Source organism: Alosa alosa, chromosome 16 (assembly GCF_017589495.1).
Source record: "Alosa alosa isolate M-15738 ecotype Scorff River chromosome 16, AALO_Geno_1.1, whole genome shotgun sequence".
Classification (NCBI taxonomy): Eukaryota; Metazoa; Chordata; class Actinopteri; order Clupeiformes; family Clupeidae; genus Alosa; species Alosa alosa.
In genome coordinates this window covers 20,870,257-20,891,099 of record NC_063204.1, presented here as the reverse complement: position 1 = coordinate 20,891,099, position 20,843 = coordinate 20,870,257, and the positions used below count along the sequence as shown (strand labels likewise).

The following is a 20,843-nucleotide window of genomic DNA, read 5'->3' as shown; positions in this document are numbered from 1 at the left end:
ACACACACACATTATTCACACATATACACTACCCGTACACACGTACACACACACACAAAAACACACATACACACAACCCCGCAAATCCCCCCACTCACCCCACCCCAAAACATCCCTCTCCTTATTACACCCCCCCTCCGCAAAATGTCGGAGGGCTGAAGACGTAATGACAGGCCCCATTGACTCTGGATTGCAGTGTTCCTGCAGTTAAAATAAGAGAGAAATAAACTATGAGCAGCGCTGGCACGATAGCGGTCACTGTTTACATGTAAGCATGTTCAACGCACATAATGAATGCAGGGAAGCACTTGACTGAGTCAAGTAGAGGGCTTGTCTTGCTGTCTGTATACATTTTCATGAAGGATCAGTGGAGGAAAAAAAGAAATGAAATAAAAAAAATCAGCTCTACTCCCGCTGGATGGGAGGTGAATGGGAATGATTTGGGAATACGAGTTGAAAACGGGAACTTTCCGTGGAAGGAGCAGGAATTAGCCCTTGAACTTCAATTGCTAGGGCTTAGCACAGAGAACACTAAGGGCATGGTTCAGGTCCCTGGGAACACCGGCGCTCATAAAACACACACACACACACACACACACACACACACACACACACTCTCTCTCTCTCTCTCTCACACACACACACACACACACACAAACACAACACACACACACACACTCTCTCTCTCTCTCTCTCTCTCTCACACACACACACACACACACACACTCTCTGTCTCTCTCTCACACACACACATTAGTACCTTCACTTTCCTTCACCGCTTCGCAAAAAGCTCAACTCGTAAAAAAGGAATAGTTGAAACAGAGAGGTAAGCGGGTAGGAGTAGGAGTTGGGAGTCGGTGTGGAATGTGGCTCTCCTGAGCAGCAGGCCTCCATCTGCTGAAGCGTGCGTGACTTTGCCCCGATGAGCAAGACTAATGGGGTTGAGTCAAGGCCTTGGCTCCTTGTAAACAGAGCGAAGAGGCGGCGTCGCCATTTGTGTTTCTGTGGGATGCTCAGCATCCGTGTTAAACCTCCCGTGACCCCCCCACCCCACCCACCCTCACCCAGGATGACAGCAGCCCTCCCTAAAGCTCCATTAACGTGGGCTCCCAGGGGCCCCTGTGGGCAAGCTTTGGTGTGTGTGTGTGTGTGTGTGGGGCATAGGGGGAATGCTGCTGTCAACTCCATGCCTTCAGGCAGGAAACATGGTATTGAAGTTAGTGATGGAAACTTGCTGGGTAGTGGCCCCCACCCCACTCGAAAACACCCCGATATAAACTAAAAGGGGCCCTTGACTGTTGTACCCCCAACGCACACACACACCACCACCTTCTCCCAGGACCAGCTGTGCACCCAACACCCCCCCAAACACACACACACACACACCTCCACCACCTCCATTTCCTGACCTCTCGCCCCATTCCTCGATGGAATCCCAGTAACACGGACAAGTAAACAAACAGTAAACAGCAGGCCCAGTTTAGAATGAAGGATAATTGTGTAAGTGTGTGGATGTTTAAGTGTGTATGTGTGTGTGTGTGTGTGTTTATGTTTTTACATGTATATTTGGTCTATTGGTGTCTTTGCCATTATGTACTGTATGTGTGTTTGTACGTGATTGAAAGTCTGTGTGTCTGACTGGTGTGTGTTTGTGTGTGCGTTTGATGCCTCTCTGCCCACCCGCGTGCCAGCCTGTCACCCCGTCCGCACAGCGGGCGAGCAGAGTGCACGGACCGGCCGGAGAGCTCGTAAAAAAAAAAAAAAAAAAACACCACCAGCCGTCCAAAACTCGGGCCGAGAATCACTTCCAATGTGCTTCACGCTCCCTCAAAGCCAAACAACATTATTAGAGCCAGTGGCAGTAAAGTGACAGGCTGCACGGTGCGGCTCTGACTTATGCGCTTTCATTACTGTTACTGTTGGACGCCACCGAGCAGCAGGCTGGGAGCTCCGGGCTCGGGGCTCACAGTGGAAAGACATGGCATGGGTCCATTTTTATGGACTCTCCTCTCCTTCTCAATGTGCACTCTCTTTTCCTCACACACTCACACACACTCATTTTCTAGCTCTTTTATTTACTGGAGCTCCTTCTCTATTTTGCTCTCTCTCTCTCTCTCTCTCTCTCTCTCTCTCTCTATATATATATATATATATATATATATGTATATATTTTCATCTCTCCATAACTCTCCTCTTTCCTTTTCCCTCTGTCATTCTTCCTTTCTCTCTCCTCCTCTCATTAACTCTCTCCCTCTCTCTGACCTGTACCAGAACGCAGGCATGCTGTTTCAGAGACAAACCCCCTCCACTCAGCTTGGGGCACATTAGCTACTGCATCTGGGGGAACATGCTCTCCTATTAATAGCCCCCCCCCACACACACACCACCACCACCTCCACCTTACCCCCGCGCCCGCCCCACCTCAGGCTGTGCAGCAGCTCGGCCAGATCGGGTGTTTTAGCGTCTGATATGTGTGTAATACAATATTAGTTCAATTGTGATGCTCTCCACTGTGAGGGCCCACAGCATGTAAATCTGCATGAAATGGCTGTCTGGCCAGTGGCAGTAAATCACCAATGGCGTTGTTTGTTATTGCGTTGCTCTTTTATGGTGGTTTAAGGAAGGGGGGGGGGGTCTTGCTGAGGACTCTTTGGAATGAGTTGTACATTTGGGAGGTGGGGTGGGTGTGTGTGTGTGTGTGTGTGTGTGTGTGGGGCAGGGGGGGCGGTGGCTGTGAGGAGGGCAAGAGGTCTTTATTTTTAGAGACGTGATGGGAGGTGAGGAGTGATCAGACAGGAACAGAATCACATTGTCATCGTAAATCGGCCCTGACAGGACGGTGGCGTCTCGAGGCGCTCGCTCAGCGGGGTGACGGAGGAGAGAGGGAGTGAGACCAGAGGCCAACGCAGGCTTGTCCTGCCTCCTGCTCACCAAAACAGACGGCATCCATCTCTTTAAATACACTCGTTTGGCGACACACTCAACTCTCCTGCAGAAGTGATTCTTACTTCTGGGACTTCACGTCTGGGAGCAGTCTCACTTTTTCTTTTTTTTTTTTTACTTTTGAGAACAAAAATCAAACGAAAAACTGCCGCCCCCAGAACCCAAAACAATTGAGACACACATGCCATCAGACATGCTTTTCTTTGTGGAGCACAGACGGGAAATATATCAAAGGAAGAACAAAACCCCATCAGTGAGGCCAGAACACCCCCACACACACTCCCCAACAGACTCAGACGCACACACACACACACTCCCTGGGGTCAAGGACTTAGACAGTATTTTGTCTTTCAGCTGTTGGGGAAGTGGGAGAAGAACATTATAAGGTCACTGTATTGTTACATTCCTGGGCTAAGGGCCCAATGTTGCCTGGCCTGGTGTGGCGGAGTCTGGTGGATGGGTGCCTTCTCTGGCCAATCGCTCAGACGCCAGCTGAAAACATAATTGATTTCGATATTAAACAACGCAGGGCCTAAATCAAATTCCATGCGTGTTTAATTCTACTATGTGGTTCGGAGGAGAAAGGGCTTTCTTCCCCCCTGTCCGGACTAATGTTACATGCCGGACTGTCTTTGCTTTGACCACCTCATAAAGTCAGCCTCATAAATATTTTTCATGTGTTATTTAAACTAACTCAACTCCCCATGGCAAAGGGAGGGGTAGTGGTGATGGTGGTGAGGGTTGATGTTTTAGAAATGCGCAGTGAGCCTCAGTCCAAAGCATTAGGCGAGAGGCAGTGTTATTCTAAAAGCTTGGCCAAACCATGAAGAGAACTCTCAATTAGCGGAGGGTTGTGCTTCCACGGTCCCCAAAAACAATACAATGTGTCCAATTTGCTCCTCCAGTACTGTCAGTACGAGTAAGATTATTCATGCTGGAGCTGCTCTTTAGTTTTCTGCACACCAGTTAAACTGAGTGATGAATTGAGAGAGTTGCTTCTCAGCGGTGCATGAATTATTTGCAAAGGAACACAGCAGAGAGAAATTCATTCATGATTGATTGTTTAAATCTCCTTCTATGGATGGATTTGCTTGTGTTTTTCTATGCTATCCAAGTGTGTGTCTGTGTGTGTGTGTGTGTGTGCTCGCTTGTGTGTGTGTGTGTGTGTGTGTGTGTGTGTGTGTGCTCGCTTATTTCCCCTACACTGAATGAGATTGTGAGACCATCTACTGAACCCTGATAATGACAATTATAATATGAATGATATTTCTTATATTATACTAAGAAATAAAGAACTAAAGACAGAAGCAGGGAAGAAATGCAGTGGATTTCCTCACTCTCTTACTCTTTGCTGAGGGGCTGAAAGTTTTTACTCAAAAAAAGTGCTGGACATGTTGCATTTACACTCTTCCAAATCAAAGACTCAATCCTTCAGCAGAGAGAAACAGAGGAAACCATAAAGTGGCTTTACACACAAACATCTCTCAAGTGTAATAACACAAAAGCGTGACCAAGGGAGAGGAAGGATATATTAGAACTGCAAAGACAACTTCAAAACAGAAAGAAGCAAAATGATGAAAGGGCAGAAAAAAAGACAGGGACCTACAGGCCTACAAGTGGTACAAGCAATTAAGCAGAGCAATAAGAACAATAGCTTATAAAAGATGCAGAGTCAGAAATTCAATAAATTACACAAATCAATAATAAGCAAGTACTATACGCATGTAAACATTTATCTGCTTATTTTTTGCAATATTTATCTGCGTATTTTTTGCAATGATAGAGAGGGTAGTTTTCTTAACATTTTAAAGAGCAGAGAAAGAGGCAGAGAGAAAGAGCAAGAGAGAGAGGGGGAGAGAGAGGGAGAGAGAGAGATGTGGCCTTTGGTTCCACAGTTCACACATGTAAACACAGTTCCCTATGCTTTCAAATAAGAAACAGACACACCTCACTCTATGAATCTCCAGCTCAGCAGGGAAGATTGTCAAAGGCACCATTTCAATCACTCCAACGAGGGAAATGTATGTGTAACAGTTCACAAATCATTTTTTATTAATTTAAACACAAATCAAATAATAATGTCAAAAACATCTGTACACATCTTATTTTTTTGCAGACACAACAAACCTTTGTGTTTCCCCAATGAGGCCCATGTACTGTAAATTATTTCCAGTTTGCATTATGATTGCAACATTGAAATAAAAAAAAATGCTGTGTAAATCTATAAAACATTTTTAGGCCTACTGTTACTGATACCTTGACCTAGCAGCAATATGTAGTCCCTGTGAACAGGGGAAAGAAAGAAAGAAAGAGAGAGTTTTCGTTCAGAGGAGTGAAATTGTGAATGTGCTGAGAAAAAGGTTCCTATGAGCGGGGGGTGGGGTGAGGGGGGGCTCACCTGGGAGAGCCCGGCAGCAGTAACCGCGTGAGGGGAGAGGAGAATTAGAAACAGATCGCGTCGGTTCTTGGAGGAAATTCACAGTCGATAGCACATGTATGTTCTCAACCCATTCGTCATTTTTTTCGGTTCCCTTTTTTTCGTTGTATGGAGTAGTGGCTTTGTAAAAGTCCAAGACCTATATATATATTTTCTCCTTGAATTCCCCAGTCAACAGTAACCTAAGCACTATCAATAGGCGTAATGACTTCCAATGAATTTCAACTACAGCAATTCAAAGTGGACACAGAAACACATTTTTTACCTTTTCAAAAAAATTAAAATAAAAAGACTACTTCATACAAAATTACACTTGCTGTACAAGAGTTCCTGTTTTTTTGCGCCAGTAAAAAAGATAGTCAAATCTAATGTAAGGTTTTATGCCCATGAAGGAGGCTGAAGTTTAACCTGAGTTAAACGGTTCAGATCCAGGCAAAAGATGGTGGTGGTGGTGGGGTGGGGGTGGGGGCAATGTCAGAAACACACACACACACACACACACACTCACATACAGCCTCAGAGCCTGTTAAGGTCAAGCTTTGTATCCATCGCTTGCACTCTGTTTTGAGCTCTGGAGTCCGTCAGGACTTGAATTTTGAGGCTGTATGCTAACGCTAACGCTAACCTTCTGGTCTAAAAGGCTCCTGCTCTCACAGTTGGAACACTTCTGTGGAGACACACCCCGCATGAAATGCTGACCCAAAGGGCTAGAGAGCCCGCATTGTTCTCGTCTCAGAGAGAGAGAGAGAGAGAGATAGAGAAACACAAGACCTTTTCCTCTGTCAAGAGAGAGGAGAGAAGAGGCAGAAAGAAATATAGGGGAGAGACAACGGCACTGAAGGAAACAAAACAAAAAACAAAATGAGAATGAAATCATTGACACTTGACATCCATGCTTTTGGTCTTGACAGAACAAGTTATCACAAAATCCCTTTTTTATCTACAATATTTGTTTTAATGAACAAAAACCCTTAAACACATCAACACTTTGAGGCCCCCTAGCGCACAAGCCAAAGTGCCAGTGTGCTGTTTTTTTTGTACTTCAATGAAAAAGCATTGCCACCTTTCAACAGCATGTACCTAAATGAATATAGGAAGGAATAGTCCAGTGATTACAAATGTACACACCAAAAAAAAAGATTTCTTCTGTACATGATTATCTCAGCAATGTAAATAAAGTTTTTTTTTTTCTTAAATTACTAGAAAATCCTCTTTTTGTTTCTTCTTCCATAGACTTCTCAGTGAGGTGGAATTCAAAAGTACTTAGTTGACGCAGAAAGGCACGAGTCTTTCACAGAGGTACCTTTGTGGGACTAAAAACACCACTCACTCAAGAGGGGATGGTTTCATAAATAAGAAGCGCCGGACATCCAGGGTCATCGGTGGCCGAGCGGTGGGCAAACGAGGGTGGCCGATTGAGCAACTGGAGCCTTATGTCTGTCTGTGTACCATCAGAAAGAGGGAGAGAGAGGGGGAGAAAGTCAGAAGAGAGAAAGAGAGAGAGCGAGAGAGAGAAAGAGGGGGGAAGAAGGGTGGCTGTGGGTCGAGGATTAAACCGCGCAGTGGCTATGGTGGCGGCAGCGGCTGTGGAGAGGGTCAGTCTGGCTGAGTTCCGAGACGTCGGTAGCTCTGATTTCTACACAGGTGTGAACCCTCGCTGAGCCCCGGCACAGACAGGGGCCGTAAAACATTTTGATGGCTTTGTTTCGAGAGTGAGAGACAGAGAGAGAGAGATAGAGAGAGATAGAGAGAGTGAATGAGCTAGAGACAGGGATAGTGAGAGAGAGAGAGAGAGAGAGAGAGAGAAAAGCCGATTCACAGTAAAGCAGGGACCAGCAGCTGCAGTGCCATAAATTCATTGTCCGCCGATACGCAAAAGAGGTTAAGACGAACCGTGGCCATATGTCAACACGTCCACCTTGTCACTCAGAAGAGGCTCTCTTTTCGCCCCCTTTCTCTCTTCGCTCTCTCCTTTTTTCAGTCAAGTTTTATCTCAATTTTTTTCAAGGAACGCAGACACGAGGCACCAGAGGTGGGAGGTCCCCCCCTCCTCCCCCTCCATCTCTCCCCTCTGACGCAACGGCGGGTGGAGGGGTGTGTGTGAAGGCATGATGAGGGGTGTGTGAGTGAGATGTGGTTCAGAGGGCAAAGGTCGCAGTAGATGCAGGCGTGAGGCGTGGCTGTCTGGTGAGGCGGGCCTGTCAGGTCCGGTCCGGTCCGCTCCGGTCGGTTTGCAGTGCTACAAGTACTCCAAGTCCAGCGCGTGGTGAAGGGCCATCAGGTCAGAGTGACTGGAGATCCTCCAGAAGGGCATGTTGTGCTGCACAGACAGAGAGAGAGAGAGGGTGGGGTTAGAGTGGCCTGTACACACCTTTATTTCAAAACATGAAATATCAAATCTGACCATTTCATCAGATAAGTTTTTCACTGTGGACACTTCAGCGCTCCTGCTTTGTTGGTGGTTATACCAAGCTATACTCGATTCCACTAAAGGCCTTAGCCTACCCTGCACTCTTGCATTAAAGGCCACTATTCCACTAAAGGCCTTAACTTGCCCTGCATTCTTGCACTTACAGCATTTTCAAGATGGCCACTTTGGCCTGTCCCACCAAAACCAGACAAAGGGAGAGAGAGAGAGAGAGAGAAGAAATAAAATATTATAAACGGGGAGAGAAAGAAAAGAGACAAGGGCACAGACAGAAATAAAAGAGGAGAATGAGGGATATTGAAAAGAGATGAAGAGGTGATAAGAGGAAGGTCATCCAAGAATGTGAGAAATGAAAGGCACAGGCTTTCAGACAGCAGGAGCAGGAGGGAAGAGAACCAGTGAGAAGAAGGCTAGAGTAGGGAAGGCAGTACACACACACACACACACACACACACTCACACACGCACGCACACACACACACACACGCAGAGACACACACTGAGCTCTTCACCTGGAAAAACACTCACACCCATGTGAATGGCCTGACATTCTTAACAGCACATAACACCACAGGAGGCTTAGGAGGTGCTGCCTCTCTCTAGGGCCAGCACAGCCTCTTACTGCCAGACTAAACAACACACACACACACACACACACACACACACATGGACACACACATGGACACACACACATGGACACACAGACACGTGGATGGACTCTCTCTCTCTCTCTCTCTCTCTCTCTCTCTCTCTCTCTCACACACACACAGACTGATGAAAACTCATTGACACTATAACACACTCATATATCTATATATTTATTATTATTACAAGTATTTATTTACCGATATATATTTCCCTGATATAAATATTTATTGCCGTCTGGCACTGACAAAGCTCTCTGCGAACTTCACGTTTCTAAATAGGGATATCCTATTCTTTATTATATGGGATCAGATAACATATATCATCAGGTAGAAGCATGCCTTATGAATCTGACGGACATATATCAAATATAAAAAAAATATATATATGTTCTATAATATACCAAAATGAAATAACTAATAACTATGTCCTAGTCATTACACTAAACAATGACATTAAACATTTCATACAAAGAAGTAAAGGGTTCTCATCTGCCCCCACACACACACACACACACACACAGACAGACACACACACAACTTGGGACGCCCCAGCGAATGAGACATTGTTCCTGGGAGAGAGGCTGGGAGAAACATGAGTCTGTCAGAATGAAAGGGGTCTGTCAGGCAGCGTCCTGGGCCCGGTGGAGGAGCCCCATTACCGGGGCCTTATCAAAGGTAAAGCCTCCCGTCGGCATGTGTTCCGCTTAGGGAAGCTTGCGCTGACCCTTAAAAGGCTCTTTTCTCTTTGTTTTGTAAATTGTCTTTGCTTTTAAGTTTAAAAGCTGCAGAGATGGTATCATGCTCCCCACTCTTTCTCTCTCTCTCTCACTCTCTCTCTCTCTTTCTTTCTTGTTTTTTTTTCTTTGTGAAGTTATTAAGTGGAGAGTGAACTATTTCTGGGACTCTTCTTTTGGCGACAGGGGGTAGGGGGGTAAAGAGGGAGAGTGAGTGAGAGAGATAGAGAAAAAAGACAGAGAGAGAGAGAGAGAGAGAGAGAAACAGACAGAGAGGGGTCAACTCTGCGCTTGTGCCGTTCCACCTAACGTCACCCGAGATATGCAGCTCACCTGCATGACTGCCCTCGTACCCGCTCCTGACGTGGAGCTGCACCTAACGCCTGCAAGTCAAGACGCCTGCAAGTCAAGACGCCTCTCTAGCAATGGCCCTCATCTAGTGGGTCCACACTGTCAAAGAGGGACACGGGCCGTATATGGTGCACTTAACTCTCCTGGCCAGAGAAACTCCCTCTGGGCCCACTGGAGGACTAGCAATACCACCTAGTAACTAGTTAGTACACTAACACAAACAAGCTATACATTCAGTCTATCGCCATGTTCATGTGCTGGATCTCTGAACTAGCATTAATCAAGTAATTAGTTCCCATGAACTAGCGATGATTATGAACATGAACTATTTAGTGTAGTACTGTAACGATGACATGAATCCATCCTTTGGTACCTGGTAATTAACCGCTTCATGAATATTTGGCAGTGGCTGTGGCTTATGCACGGACCATTAAAGTTTACATTAAAATCTTGGCACAGATGTAGAGTATTCAACTCTCGTCGATGGCCTGGGGGCTTGGATGTAACCCAAATCTCTCCAACTGGTTTGGGGAGTGGAGGGTAACCCTTCTAGTCCATATTAATTCATGCTTCGCCTGCACATCAAAAGGGATTGCCAGTCAAGCTTACCTGTTCCCTACTCCAGCATAGCTTGTCATGGCAGCAAAAAGCTTAATTTTGTCAACAAAGATTTAATCTGCTTAAACACATGTTCTGTTTGTGGGTCTTGGTTCTTCTTCTAAACATGCCTGAGAGGACTTGTCTAGCGTTACACACATTCACACTGTGCATGGGCCCAGGGCAGCAATCTATAATTATGTCATCTCGCCTCCTCTCCTAAGCTGAAAGCTGTGAGCAGAACGGAGTTGATTAGATTGTCAAGCTTTTCTCTCTTTTTTTCCTCCTCAGTTTTTTCCCCCTTTGTTGTTCTTGTTGCTTAGCCAATTTGCTTGTAGGTGACATAAAGGATGAAAGCATGGGAGCAGGAATCAGTGAGAGAGAGAGAGAGAGAGAGGGAGGAAGGAAGGAGGTGAAAAGAAGAAAACATTCCCACTCTTTTCGTTTGAGTCGAGAGAGGTCACTAGGTCTCTCACCTTCTTGGAGCCTTGTTCCTCTTCCACTCCGTCTCCCACGACGATGTAAACAACTTTCCTGCCGAACCTCTGCATGACCCTCTCGAAACAGCTCTCCTTCCCTGCAAGGCACAAGATTGAGGTCACTACTGGGCAGACTATGTGGAGCTGGGCCACAGTACCCTTCAGAGTCACTTACAAAAAATGCTTTTGACAGGTGGGATGGACAGGTGACAAGACTGACCGACAAGACTGTTTACCTTGCATGTCATAAAAGAAAAATCCCACACATACTGAATAAATTAAACACGTCCAACAAATTCCATCAAAGACATGGAACTGGCCATATCTGTCCAGATCTTTCCATGTCAATGTGCACTATTTGTGTGTTACGATAAAATAAAACAGATCTTAAGAGATATTGCCATTTTGGCATCTATTGGTGCAGCAGGACATTTTTCCACTTCCTGTCCAAATGGTTCTGCCTTCAGCTTTATCACTGGCTAGTCCTGGCGGGGCGCGGGGCACGCATCCAAAAATCTAGCTCTTTTGAGAGGAGCACACGCTTTAAATACGCAATAAGTTCCACAAAATTACACAGTGTAAACACTTAGGCTTGGCTGGGGGATTCGATAAGATCAATGCCCTGATAGAGGCAGGCTGAAAAGCATTAAGTGTGGCCCTCTCCTCCCTTGTCCTGGGACAAATGGAGTTTAACAAGCTAAATCAGGCTCACATGCTAACGCCGCTGGAGGAATGGGCATTAGGCTCGGCGAAGAGGGAAGATGTCTGAGCTCGCCACTGATCTGCTTGAAAATAGCCCGAGACTGAAGGTTGGTGTTTATTTAACGTTTGAAAACGCTGAAGAGCGAGGGCAGGAGAAAAGAAGAAGAAGTAGACAAAAAAAGTAGAGGAAAAAAAAAGAAAAAAAAGACGAAGAAATGTCCATGTGGAATGACATAAATTTGCTGAAGTGGTTTCATATGCAGGTTCGGTGAAGGGTTGTGTGTGTGTCTGTGTGTGTGTGCATATATGTGTGTGAGGAGGAGGCGAGTGGAGGGGCCCTGTTCAGGCGGAGCTCCAAGAAAATAATCCCCGCCTGATTAGACCCCTTCTCTTAGAACCCGACATCAACCCTCTCGTGTGTCCAGCCCCTCTGCGGCCCAGTCCAATCTCATGCGCGCGTGCTGCCCGTTTGTTTACGCGCAATATCACAGTCATTAGGCTTGCGTGCTCAGGGCCCCACCACAAGTCCTCACTGTCCCCCTAAAGTGCACACAGAGCAAGCTAACAGGTAATTGTGGGGAGGCTGGGGGGGGGGGGATTTGGGATTTGGGGAAGGCAGGAAGCTGTTGGCAAGACCTACCTATTTTCGTTGCACTATAAATATTTTCAATTGGAAACACTATTCCCAGGCCGTAGAGGAGGACCTTCGCCAGCGCTGGGATGAGTTGTGTCGTGGTCACTAGGATGTTAACACAGTTTGACCTGAGAGGGAGAGAGACAGGGAGGGAAAAAGAGGGAGAGAGCATTCGAAAGAGAGTGAGAGTGAGAGAGGTAGAGAGAGAGACAGAGTGAGAGTGAGAGAGAGACAGAGAGAGGGAGAGGGAGACAGAGAGAAGGAGAGAATTATTACATCATCCTAAATCACTGGGAAGGAGGACAAGAAACAACATGGACTTTACAAATTAAGGATGGTCTCATTTGTCATCTGTAGTGCCTCGGGGCCATCACCTCATGACAAATGGCTCTTAAATTGTTTGCAAATGATACGGCCCAGCACTCAGCATGCTATTTCTCATAATGCTAGGACACTTATAATTCACACACACACACACACACACACACACACACACACACAATTCAAGGAGCCGTGAGTGGCCCCAAATATTATTCCAAATCCTGATGTATGTATATGTGGGACGAGCCTGTGTAATTTTCCTCAGCGTGGGCCTACCTTGAGTGGATTAATGTTAGTGCTTTCAGTGCCAGTGTTAACCAGGAGTCCGTCAAGGCTTCAATTTCTGCTCGCAATTGCAACCAGGCTTCCCTTTTGGCCGGGCCAAGCAGGCCTGAAAACGAACGCAGGGAGAACATTGTTTGACTTGGACCATCCTTGTAACGCCTTTCAAAAAATGACCCCCACCTCCCTTCCCATCAATAGACATACATGTTCTTTTACTCTGACCAAGTGCTCCTACACATGAGGAAGCTTTGAAATGACACATCCATATTGACACACCTCTCTCTTGAACCCACTCTGAGGGATTTCAGACGAGTGGTTTCTATTTGGGGGGATTACCTCCGACGTTGTTTTTGTAGGTGGTGTAGATTTCTTTTACTCGTCTGTAGCGGAAGGCCAGCTTTCTCATCCAGTCCACGCCTCCCCTCACACCCGTGGCCAGACACAGGTTGGCACTGGTGGCTGCCGCGTGAAAGCCGTCCGTGCTGAAATTATACGTACTGGAGGAGAGAGACAGAGACAGAGAGAGAGAGAGAGAGAGAGAGAGAGAGACAGACAGACAGAAACAGGAGAGACACAGTCAGCTTTTCAGGGTGTTAAACTGTGGTAACTTTACTGGTAGCTCTAATGCTAACATATAAGCACTCTAGACATGGAATATGCTCTGCCTGTCTTCTGAGTCTAATGTGTGAATGAAAACATCTGTCAGTGAATGACTACATTTGCAAAAGAGTATTCTGCTTTTCTACCATACCTTAAGTCCTGGCCGTTGTCATCTGAAGACACGTCGTCAATGTGGACTTGATCACACTCCTGAGGAAAACAAGAAAAGTGCACACTAAGCAAAATGTGAATGAACAGCACCACGCCCAACTAGACACACACACACACACACACACACACACGTCCGGTGTGAAAACATCCAAAAGTTTTGATTAATGATTTTCACATGTGAAAGTGGTGAAGGATTTTTTTTTTTGCCGGCCAGAGTCCACACACACACGGTGACTAATGTCAACAAGCCGAGAATTCCCATTTGGAGGCCTAAGCCCTCCCTCTGACGTCTAAATCAGCTTCAACCACTTCCAGGCCTGAGCCCCCACCTGCTAAATCTTAATCCAAATAAACAGCCCCATCAGGGGGAGTGGGGGAGGCTGGGGCCTGGGGCTTGGCCACTAGAGGGGTCTCTAGATATGTACCAAAGCCCTGACACCGACTCACCACTGCCCACCCCCAACTGGACTGGCATGGAGCTGTGCTGGCAGAGAGAGGGGCATTTTTCGCTGGGCTGCTGTATACTGAGTCACACACCCCGACACACACGCAGGCTGATATGAGGGCAATTTGCTTCTGCCCACCAAGACTGTGGTGAGAAACATGTAAAATAGCCCCAGAGACACACACATAATAGGCTCTGTCTGTTAAGTCTGGTGCCACACATCTACATGCACACACACACACACACACACACACACACACACACACACACACACACACAGACACACACCTAAAACAAACACACACACACACACACACACACACACACACACACACACAGACTTGGTTGGTGTTGCATGAACAAAGAGATAGCTGTGGAACTGCGCAGGCAGTGGGGCAGTGGGTAGCGCCCACTAAAGGACTGGAGGTATTGTCCACATCTTGGAGCCTGTGAGTGATTCTGCAGCTTGGGACCGGCTCCTCCTCTCGCTCACTCGCCTCCCCTCCCCTCCGCTCCACTCTTCTCTACTCAGCCATCGTGCGCCGTAACACAAACCAGACTTTCTGCTAAATGTAACGCACTAGAAAAATTGAACCTGATGCTAACCGCCAATGAAATTATGACCTCTGATTGCTGCCGAGCCACACACCAACACAGCCTCGGGCCAGCTTGCTAGAGAACGCAGACAGAAAATCTGTTATTAGTTTTCCATTTATAGGCAGCACCCCCACCCTTACCCCTACCCCAACCAAAACCCTTGCCCACCCCCCACTCATCCTCTGTGCAGAGGCTGGGCTGGAGAGAGAGAGAGAGAGAGAGAATGAGAGAGAAAGAGAAAGAGAGAGAGTGTTTTGCTCAAGCATTCACATTCACATCAACACGTTTCCAACAGAGAGACAAACGGGGCTGTGAAATAGTTAAAAGGCTGAGGGGGGAAAATCGTTTCTGGAAAACAAGAAGAAGAAGAAAAAAAAGTGTAGAGATGTTTGAAAAGTGCATGGCGGCCAGACACACTCTGCACTTGAAACTTCACAAGGCCGCTTCGAACGATAAAAGAGAAGGCTTCCCCCCCGCCTTCACAGCAATTCCAGTTTTTGGCCGAATTAAACACCTAAAGCCTTAAAGTTATTCTACACTGCAAAATGAATCTCAAAAGGCCATAACTCATGGGCAAAAGGGTTTAGTTTTACTGACTGGTTGAAAAGCTATCTGAACTTAAAATTAAACAATTCCTTCTGAGGAGAGGAGAGAAAAAAAACACAGCTTAAGTTTACGGCGTGAAATGGCTTTTCCCCTTTCTCTAAGCCTTTTAATTAAGTCTCCACTGCCTGTTAAGACACTCGGAACACAGAAAGGACTTCCTTGTTTTAACTTGGTCTGAACCTGGCCCAAATGCTGACGTTACTGCATTCCTGTCTAATGCTGGGACAGAGTTGGGGTAAGGGCTTTAGACCGTAAACCTTTTTTATTTTACTGGTTCCCCTCTGAACAAATTTTTCATCTCCCTGGATTTGTGGGGCGAGGGAGGGTGGCAGGAGCGGAACGGTTGGGGGGGGGGGGGGGGGTTGTGGGGTACGTGTGGAGAAACTCAAACCAGCTGTTCTTTAACAGAATTAAAATCTTGACCCCCAACCTCTGCTCTAATGCAACCACTCTCTCGCCAAGATTCTCCCAGCAAGCCCCGAGATCCAAAGAGGAAAAGACTTTGACCTGGCGACCTCCCCCTTCTCTCCAGGCCTCCGCAAGCACAGATAAAGGGGCGGAGGGGGGAGAGAGTCAGTGTGTGAGTACATGTGCGTTTTGGTGTATGTGTTCGTGCATGTGTGTGTGCGTTTGTGTCTGTCTGTGTGTGTGCGTGTGTGTGTCTGTGTCTGCATATGTGTTTGTGTTTGTTTGTGTATGAGCGTGTGTGTGTCTGTGCTTGTGTATGTGCATGTTTGCATGTGAGAAAGAGTATGTGTGTGTGTGTGTGTGTGTGTGTGTGTGTGTGTGTGTGTGTGTGTGTGTGTGTGTGTGCGCGCGCATGTGTGTGTCTAGGGGGATGGGAATGGGAAGGGGGGAGTTGGGAAGTCAAAGTGACCTCACATGAAGTTCCAGTTCAGAAGAAGATGGACCGCCAACCAGAGCTGGAGAACTCAGAGAGCTCAGGAAGCGCAGTGCGTTTTTTATGCATGTATGTGTGTGTGTGTGTGTGTGTGTGTGTGTGTGTGTGTGTGTGTGTGTGTGTAATCGTGTGTCTTAAGACACTCTGCTATGCATCTGCAATGCTCTGCGAAGCCCCAATTTGTCATTTGGAAGTGGAGCTGCGGACAGGCCAAAATCATTACAGCACAGAGGGCCTCTACCTCCATGCCTTCAGCTCCAACCTCAAAGCAAAGCTGAAGCAGGGGGGTGGGGTGTAAGAGTCAGGGGTGGGGGGTCTGTGCTGAACTTTCATCCTGGCAATCACAACGAGTGAGTCTGTGTGTTAAAAGAAAAGAAGGCAAAACAAACCAACCCAGAGGAAAAAGAACCTCTCTTTAACCTCAATTCAAATTCAGTCACTGGTTGTGGCTAAGCTTTGAACACTGCAAAATAATTGGTTTACTGCTGTGAGAGTCAGCGAAAATGCTTATGGTTGACAGCTGTGGTTTGTTTACAATGCCCAGGTGAAAGGGGTCACATTGTGTGGCTTTTGTTTGTGAATTGAAAACGACTGAATATTTTAAATACTAGAGAACCCATTATTCTGAAATTCAATGTTATTTTACAATCAAGTCCCAGGCTAGGATTCACCATCAACAACATTATCAGATGAACACCTTCTGCAAGAAATATAGACAATTTGATGGACAATCCGATAAATCAAGGCTGAGCTCTATGAGATGAGGTGGGAAAAGGATTGTGTCAAATTACTACAGCTTAAAATCTACCTCTCCATGCATAAGGATTTGGCTCCATCATTGATGGAAGGTATGATCTATGCTATAATGAAATATATGATGAAGTTAACAAAATGTATTAGTCGCTGGACTAACTTATTTTTAATAAACTGATCATTGACATTTGTTCTAGTAGATGTTCTGCCTCTGGCAATGTCTAATTAAATTCTGGAAGTCCGTAGAGCTTTGAGAATTGACGACTAGCTTCTCATGAATCTCATAGGCTTTGGAATACAAATTCTACACAAATCCATATGTTGCTTAACTTCCCAAATACCCAAAGACATCACACTGATGTCCAACTGTTGAAATTCATCCACATCAGTCCCCCCATTTGACTAAAGTGAAGAACATGTACAGGAGACTCACTCACACACACACACACACACACACACACACACACACACACACACACACTATCCCACGGAGGGATCACCCAGCTGGCCAACTGGACTCCACTTTCTCTCCTATTTACTTCCTTCTCTGTCGTTCCCCATCGTGCTCTGTGTGTGTTTACTCAGTCTTAATCCCCCCGGTTATTACGACACACAATTAACAGTTGTGCTGTGACTGTGCGACTGTGTCTGTGTGTGTGTGTGACTGTGTGTGTGTGTGTGTGTGTGTGACTGTGTGTGTGTGTGTGTGTGTGTGTGTGTGTGTGTGTGTGTGTGTGTGTGTGTGTGGGTTCGGACCTCCGGGGAAGAGCCGACGCAGAGGGCCACTGTGGACCAAGAATGCGCCAGCCTCTGAACAATTACGCCGCACAGCTGGGGCCTTGCGTAAAGCAGCCGGCTGCCTCACTGGTAGCCAGAGCGGGGGCCGAGGGCCGGGGCGGAAGACAGCAGTGCGGAGGTGGCGACGGTGGACTAACTGGAGTGTGTGTGTGTGTGTGTGTGTGTGTGTGTGTGTGTGTGTGTGTGTGTGTGTGTGTGTGTGTGTGTGTGTGCTCTAATTCCACAGACTCATTAGAGGCCTCTGCACTGGTGCTCGTAAACACCACAGAGCGCAACAGGATGCAACAGGAATGACAGCAGTAGGTATAGTATGCTGTTACGCAACACTCGGTCAAGATGGTGCAGTCAAATACAACAGTGCAAATGCAACAGTGTTAACAGTGAAGATAAGATCCTGAAAAAGGAGTCTGTGAACTTCATTGCTTGTTTTGCTCATTATAAACGGAAATCTTTAAAATGATCATGGCTTCAGTGCCTTGACAATACAGTTGGTAAGATGGTACCCTGTGACAAGGGGAGAGGCCAGTTATCCCACAACGCATGACTCCTAGTGTATTTGGACTGCCCACACCATGCGCCAGGCGAGCTGGTAAGCCAATGAAAACAAACCCTAAACCATAACAGTGACACCCTCCATCACATTACCCCAAAGGGTCTGTTTCTAGCAGACAAGTGTTATCAAGTAAAAACAAGTCATCTGTGTGTACAGTATGTGGTCTTGATAACTTTGAATGGTCAAATACTAGCGTAGCGCCAGCGGCTTGACAACAAACACAGTGCGGCAGGCTAGGAGCGACCGTCAGCAGATTGGCTTCATCTCCGCAGACGTGCGTGCGCTCCAGTGCACCGAGTTCCCCCTGTTCTCTTCAACGAGCCCCACGGAGCAGCGGTCCCCGCAAAACCTACAATCACCGCTAACGCACACCAGATGTGCCTACTGTACAGCGGGCAGAGATCCTCCTGCAGAATCCATCCATAATTACCTCTTATGCAAACACTTTGTCTTTCTGTTTCAGTCGGCCTGTTTCGTCTTCTCCGCCTCTCACTCATTACAATCACTGTCTGTGTCTGTCCCGGCATGCAAAATGCAAGGAAGGGAAAAAAAGATGTGTGTATTTATATGATGGGGAAATGGAAAGGGGGATGACAAACTAAAAAATAAACACCTTTAAAATCAGCTTCCACTCTGTGTTTTGATAATCTTTTCCCTATCTCGCTCTCTCTTGCTCTCTCCACCTCAGACTCTCTATCACGCTCTTCCTAAACTTTCTGTCTGTTTTTACTTCCCTCTCTATCTTTTCCTTTTCACCGGATCCCCTCTCTATCACACTTTTTGCTCTTCCTAAGCTTTCTTCTCCACTCTTCTCTCTCTCTCTCTCTTTCTCACCCCCTCTCCCTCCCTTTCTCCCTCCCTCTCTCTCTCTCTCTCTCTCTCTCTCAGTCTTTCTCCTGGCCCATTGAATCCTTTTCATTTACAGGCTGCTATCAGAGGCTCCTTTGTTCCCTTGGCATCTGTCATTAAGCAATCAGCCCAGACCGGACTGATTCTTCCTGTTGGCCAGGGGAAGGCCTCTGCTCCTGGTGGTGACTACAGTCAGAGGGAAAAAATAGGAGGAATAGAGACAAAGAGAGGGAGAGAGAGAAAGAGAGAGAGAGAAATTACGTAGGGAAAAGAGAGAAAGGGGTAAAAGTGAAAAAGCAAGATCGAGAGATCCTAAAAATGGAAAAAGTGGGTTGGATTAAAAAGAAAGAAAGAAAGAAAGAAAGAAAGAAAGAAAGAGAGAAAAAAAGGGAGAAAGAAAGGTAAAGAGAGTAAAAGAGAGGGGAATGAGGTAGAGGAACAGAGTGAACTGAGTGAACAAGTGAGATGGAGAGGGAGAGAGAGTGTGCTGCTGAATGTCAAAAAAGAAAATGATTATTTAAAACTACAAACCTCGCTTCCCCCCTGTCCTGCTGCTGGAGCTGGAAACATCCGTATTGCATTACTCTCCCAGGCTACCTCTATTTCTCTCTCTCTCTCTCTCTCTTATTCATTTTTTCTCTCATTTGACAAGGCAAAGGCAAGGGGGTCTTTCATTCCCTGCTGTGTAGGGTGCCCTCTGCCATGGCCAGAGGCCGGCAGGCAACCAGCCCCCTCAGACACACACACACACACACACACACACACACACACACACACACAGTCAGGCTGGCCCCACAGGTGAGTGGCCCCCGCAACAATGCCACAGTGTGAGCAATAGCCACCGCCATCACAGCATTCCTCCTGGCCTACAAGCTAATTCCATGTGAAAAAGCCCAATCCATGGTTCGCAGGTTCTCAATGTTGCCCCTCCACTGGCAGGCCCTGTCATCCACCCGTCCTTGGGCCATGACCCCCACCCCATCCCCCTCCACAAACCCCCATCCACACCTTTGCCCCCCCCCCCTCCCCTCACAAACACACACACACACACATCCTCTTCTCAGACCCCCCCCCCCCACACACACACACACACATACACCCTCCCTCTGCTTTCCCACCGTGGAGCCCACCTTGCTAGTGAGAAAAAGAGAGAGCGGGAGACAGAGAGAGAGAGAGACAGAGTGAGAGAGAGAAAGAGAAGGAGGGAGGGGCAGATTACCTGTGGGTCAGAAATAGGATATGGGACACAAAGAGATTTCTTCAAAACCTACTTCATTCCAATCCACAATTTGTGCTTGAACAGACATGGAATTCAAACACAGCTCAGATAAAGGACAGGTCACTAAAAAACAAATACAACCAAAAACCTTTTTTTTCTCCACCAAAATATATCACAAAAACACGAAACCACAATACTTTTCTCAAGAACAATGACTAATGATAAACTATACCTGATTTATGTCTGGCAGCTAATCTGAATAAGTGGGCGAGCTGTCACCCGTCATGTTAAGGCAGAATTACATTGTTGCCAGCACATTACATTATTTTTACCTCGTAGGTGTGAATTCCTTTTAAAGGTTAGACAGCCAAACAGAAAGACCTGCTCTAGCTTGTTCTTATAAACCCTCGGAGGTAACTTAAATCAACTTCCTATCCAGGCATTTTAACACAGTGTAAAGAACTTGACATTGGTTTCTGACCAACATCTTCAAAGTAGTCTAGACACCATTTCAACTCCTTTTTTAGTCTCTAGAGCCTGGCAAGCAGGTGCTAGATCTCAGCATTTAGTGTAAAACAAGTAATCTATTTTTAAATACTTCCATTTGTCATCGGCCTGTTAGTAAGGTTATATTTTCCACAGGCCCACTGCCCCTATTCCTATAAGGAGGTGCTACGCAATGCTATGCTATGCTACGCTAGGGGTGGTAACTGAGGGATACAGGAGGGGTGAAGGAGGGGTGCTATGTTGAGAGAGGACAGACAAACTTTGAAAGCTCTCTCTCTCTCTCTCTC

General features: G+C 46.6%; 1 protein-coding gene across 10 annotated transcripts in view; it reads right to left on the bottom strand.

The window, feature by feature from the left end:
• Positions 1–4,963: 4,963 nt before the first annotated feature.
• Positions 4,964–20,843, bottom strand: part of eya1 (EYA transcriptional coactivator and phosphatase 1) — a 50,303-nt gene continuing 34,423 nt past the window's right edge. For all 10 annotated transcript variants that reach the window (XM_048266671.1, XM_048266673.1, XM_048266672.1 and 7 more), the window contains 6 exons: positions 13,309–13,367; positions 12,894–13,054; positions 12,549–12,663; positions 11,958–12,079; positions 10,613–10,713; positions 4,964–7,700 (listed from right to left, as the gene is read on the bottom strand). In XM_048266671.1, coding sequence (XP_048122628.1) covers positions 7,620–7,700; positions 10,613–10,713; positions 11,958–12,079; positions 12,549–12,663; positions 12,894–13,054; positions 13,309–13,367 — 639 coding nt within the window. In that variant the 3' untranslated portion in view covers positions 4,964–7,619. The remainder of the gene's footprint in view (positions 7,701–10,612; positions 10,714–11,957; positions 12,080–12,548; positions 12,664–12,893; positions 13,055–13,308; positions 13,368–20,843) is intronic.